The following is a 5,000-nucleotide window of genomic DNA, read 5'->3' on the forward strand; positions in this document are numbered from 1 at the left end:
ACTGACTCATCATTGCCGACATCTGAAGAGGTGGGGGGGGGTGACCTTTGTATTGTAGACAGGGGTGGTGGAAATAGCAGCCAAATCTCCCTCAAATCACACCCTACTGTCTTATGTGTGTATACATGTATGTATGAGCCAATGAGGGAGACCTCTACATGGTAGCTAGATCTGCTAGAAATAGCAGCTAAATCTCCCTCAAATCTAGATAACTATAATGTACTATAATACATAAATGAAAGGAAATCGAAGGGATGGCCAAGGAAGGAACCTTTTTTTATTTAAAAGTCTGCTTGACCCAGAGTGCAATAGCAACATACTACTACCACCTATACTACAACATCAATGACAAACGATACCACATCTGACAGCACCAGAAATACTACAACCGAAACTACAGCATGTATAACTACTGCCACCACTAACACCACTACAAATACTACCACAAGTACTATAGTTACTACTATCACCGCTACAACATCCGCTTATACTACTATTACCACCACCACCACAACTGTAACGTGTACGACCAGCTTCACCACTTCGAACACCACTGCAACCACATCTAATACTACCGCCAAAACTACCACTACAACAATATGTATGGCTTAACACCACTATAACCCCCACATGTACAACTACCACAACAACCACAACATGCATGACCAGCTCCGCTAGAACCACTACTACCACCGCCACAACCACCACGCCTAACAGTACCACATGTACAACGGGTTCCACCACTACCACCACCTCCACCACCATCCCACCATCTTCAAGAACATCACAATGATCATACTGTTTCCAAAACTCTTGAAATACACCATCGTGTGCATGAAGAATGTCTTACAGAATGCATGCAACTGCAACCTCGACACCGTATGCAAACGCTGCATCAGTACCGACAGCTACAAACTGCAATCATTGAAACAACAGCGGCCCGCAACAGCACTTGCGAATATTCGTTCCAATGACAGGTGCAACCACTCAAAGGAGACAGGCTGCAACAATATCTGCACTAATTGCAAAACACCTACAGAATATTGGGATAGCACAGGTGCAAGGAACAAAACAGTAAAACGGCACCAATAACATATAGAAACTGCATTCATTGAAATGTAAACTGCAACAGCGGTTGCCAATTTTGCAATGACAGGTGCAATCACTTAAGAAATTAATGGCAAGACATCTGCAAAAGTTGCAACAATAAACACAAACAGCTGCATGGAATAATTCAATAAAATTATAGATGCACGTGTTTATAATTCACATGGTAGGTGCAACTGCAGAAACATTTGTTAAAAGTGCAGGTTTTTTGTTGTTGTTAATAGTTAGAAGATTGCAGCTGTATAGATGCAACAAAGTGAGAGGGGAAGCTGCCACAAATATTGCAATAATTAAGCAGTTTGCATATTACTAAAACAAATGCAACGGACTATGGTGTAACAACTTGAGACAAAAAAACTGCACCTGCAGTCATTGCAAAATCGAACACAGGTGCTGTAAAAATCCAGCATCAAAGTGAATGTGCAGCATTTACAAAAAGAACATTTGCAATAACATACTTTGTGAATAAAACTGCAATGATATTGCTACCAACAGCTGCAAATATTCTGCATTTTAACAAGAGCAACGGCAATTGGAACCTGCAACTGACTTGTAAACATATGCATCTTCAGTTGCATTGTTAATATGTGCACCTGCTTCTGCAACCATTGGGTAGTGCTTGCTAACGTGTATGTGATAGTGCAGTATATAGCTTTATTGCTAACACGTGCATCTGGTATAGCGATTTACAGCTGTATTGCATACATGCACCTGCATTTGCAGTAACTTCTTAAACATATGCACTAATAATTGCAATATACGTAGACAGGTATTGCTAAAGCATGCATCTTAAAATGCAATCTATAGCTGTATTGTGAGCAGGTACGACTGCAATTACAAGCTACACCTGTATTAATAGCAATTGCAGTTGCACTCGGGTGCAGTGTCAGAAACATAAGTGCAACTAATGCATTCATACTAGCAGCATTTGTTGCAACTGCAGCTATTTTTAAAAATATCAAATGCAACAACGTAACTACAGCAGATACCTGTAAATGAAATTTGTAATGTTGTATTAGCAACATTTAGAAATTGCACCTTTCTCAACATTATCACTAAACAACAGATGCAACAAGGGCTGCAGATTAGCGCAATATGTGCAGAAACAACTGGTGCCCTCACTGCAAGAGGAAGACTGTGTGGGCAATCGGAATGCTAGAAATAGCAGCTAAATGTCTCTTATATTGATCCTTAACAGTCTATAAAAAGAAATCAGGAAGGACATTACATAATGTAAGTTCGAGAAACTAGGTCTGAATAAAAAAGACAGGGTGGTCACAACAGGAACGCCTTTGATCATAGATCCGGGGGCTAAACAACAAGGAAGGGGGTACATTTATAAAATCCAAGATTATACTATGTCAGAATAAAAGACAGGATGGTCGCAGCGGGAACGTCTCTGAACATAGGTCTACTGGATCAGCACTGACCTGGGGCTGAACAGTAAGAGCAGCTACAAGAAAAGACATTACATTATATAGTCCTAGATACACTATGAATAAAAGATCAAATAATCATAGGTCTGCTTGATAAGGGCTGACCTTGGGCTACACAACAACAGCAGGAAAGAGAAGGACACATTAGATAATGTAGTTCTAGATACACTATGTCGGAATAAAGGACAGGATGGTCACAGCTGGAACCCTTTTGGTCAAAGGTCTCCTGGATCAAGACTGATCCGGAGCTAAATATCAACAACATTTGACACTCGCGCCAATCAACGAGAGACCCTCTACGTGGTGGCTTGCAAATGCTAAAAGCTGCGACCAAATTTTCCTCAAATCACATCTTTAGGAGACAGACATCAGATAATCTGTCATCTGGATTATTTGGAAGGGGGGCGAGCTAAAGAGCAGGGGAATCACCCCCAACACAAACCCCCTCAGGGATGGGGTTGCTTTAAGGAGCAACAAAACTTTCCTTTCGTCAGTCAGGGTTAAAATTGATTAGAGAACCTGTCTCCTTTTCTCCTGGGGCTTGAGAAGCGGGTGAGTGAGGAGTCACACTATTTCATAAGCAAAAAATTAATCATAAAAATAGAAGGGAGAAATACTATGCCCTTTGACCTTAGGGTCTGTCTACACTTTTAGGGCTGCCCTGCTGCGCGTACAACAACATACATGGGCACACGATATGATAAGTGCTGTACAACTGGGGATAAACGAAAGATGTTCTATCTGCGATCATAGTGCACTTATGAATAGAGATGTCCTAGATATGCCTATCCAGTCTGTTAATCAGATATAAAGTAAATATGATCACATTATCCACTATGTCCTTCTCTGTTACTTGTTTGGTTCCAGTTGAAGCCGCAAAAGAAGTCATGGGCACTACTGCCCCCCTACCAACCAGTCTCGGAAAGCCCTGGAAGGGTTCATATACGCTGCTGATCCTACCCGACAGAGGTGTCATAAATGCTGCCCCTTCTCTGACGAAGTCATGAAATAAATACCTAAATCTTAACAACACACGAAAATAATATAATATTAAAGGCGGAGACTAGGGTTAAGGTTACGGTCCGGGTTAGGGTGGATCTATATAAAACCCGGGGGGAGGGGGAATCGAAATTTTGAAATTGAGATTTTTGAAAAAAATTTTTCAGAATCGGAATATCCATAGCCTAAAACGTGGGATTCCGTAAAAATAAAAAATAATAATAATAAGGGGGGGGGGGAGGTTCAGATTACATATAGTCCATCTGGACCATATTGAATATATTTACAAAACAACAAAAAACGATGTGGAGAAAGACCTTGAAAAAAAGACTCACCTTTTAAAATGAATGCCTCTTTCCCCTCCCAGTACAGTAAACTGAGGACGGCTGTGAGTGCATTGTCCCTGCTTAAGTGACTTTCATCTCTCGTACAAGTGTCGTACAAGATAATCTCCTTGGCAGAACGTCTCCGAAACATCTCTTTGCCTTCTTTCGTGGTGACCAAGTCGACCAGAGCCACTTTACCCTTCTGTTGCAGTTTTTTGCGGTTTAACCGATCGATGCAGTTGACGTTGATTGCGCCCCGTATGTGTGACATATTGTACTCCAAGAAGGGCCGGCAGTCAACGATCAGCATGCTTTTCGCGCGACCCGACGACAAACGTCCGGCCAGTTCGTTGGTGGTTATAGTTCGCGCCCGGCGTAAAGTACCGTTCGACATATCAGACAGGCCCACATCGGCTGATAAACTTTCCAGTTTGCATTTCTTGCTCACGACATTCAAAGAGCCGAATTCAAGTTTCAATCCGGCCCTTCTTCGTTCTGGTAAACTTAATGTTGGTGTAAGAACATCTATTTCTCCTGAATCAGGCATCTTGCTCTTTTTTTGTTTTGGAATTATTTAAATATGAGTATATATATTTATTGATATTTATAAATATATATAAATGTGTGAAACTATATATATGTAGTTGTATGTATAATAAATATTTTTATCCAATAACGAAATAAAAAATTTTACAAAACACTTTTTTTCTCTCTCTCTCAACTTCTGGTCATTCAAAACTTTCTTTTTTCCGCTCAAAAAAATAGTATTTTCCCAAGTTGTTCACAATATGTAATCCGTATGTCCACAAATATATATGTTTGTATATACATATGCTTTAAAAACCGTTCAGTAAATGTGGTTGAAGTTGGCGATCCTAGAATATACATGTACATACAATAAATATAGATGTTATGTTATGCACACAAAAAAAAAGTATTAAATAAAATGAAATGAAAAATAAAATTAAGATAATTTAAATTGAAAATGAAATGACAAAAAAAATATACACGGATGTTAGATGTAAATCCTCTTGTTCGTCTGTCTCTCTTCAAAAACAATTAACAATAAACAGAATGGTATTAAAGATCCGCCTAGGAGCCTCTTCCGTTTTTCTTCTTATTCCTTAAAAGA

General features: G+C 39.7%; 1 protein-coding gene across 1 annotated transcript in view; it reads right to left on the bottom strand.

Annotated features, from left to right (window-relative positions):
- The window catches only part of LOC106867724 (dual specificity protein phosphatase 10), a 28,151-nt gene that overhangs the window by 22,111 nt on the left and 1,040 nt on the right, over nucleotides 1–5,000 (bottom strand). Inside the window, exon 2 of the mRNA XM_014912724.2 lies at nucleotides 3,878–4,743. Coding sequence (XP_014768210.1) covers nucleotides 3,878–4,415 — 538 coding nt within the window. The 5' untranslated portion in view covers nucleotides 4,416–4,743. The remainder of the gene's footprint in view (nucleotides 1–3,877; nucleotides 4,744–5,000) is intronic.

The sequence above is a fragment of the Octopus bimaculoides genome, chromosome 30 (genome assembly GCF_001194135.2).
Source record: "Octopus bimaculoides isolate UCB-OBI-ISO-001 chromosome 30, ASM119413v2, whole genome shotgun sequence".
In the NCBI taxonomy this organism is placed as follows: Eukaryota; Metazoa; Mollusca; class Cephalopoda; order Octopoda; family Octopodidae; genus Octopus; species Octopus bimaculoides.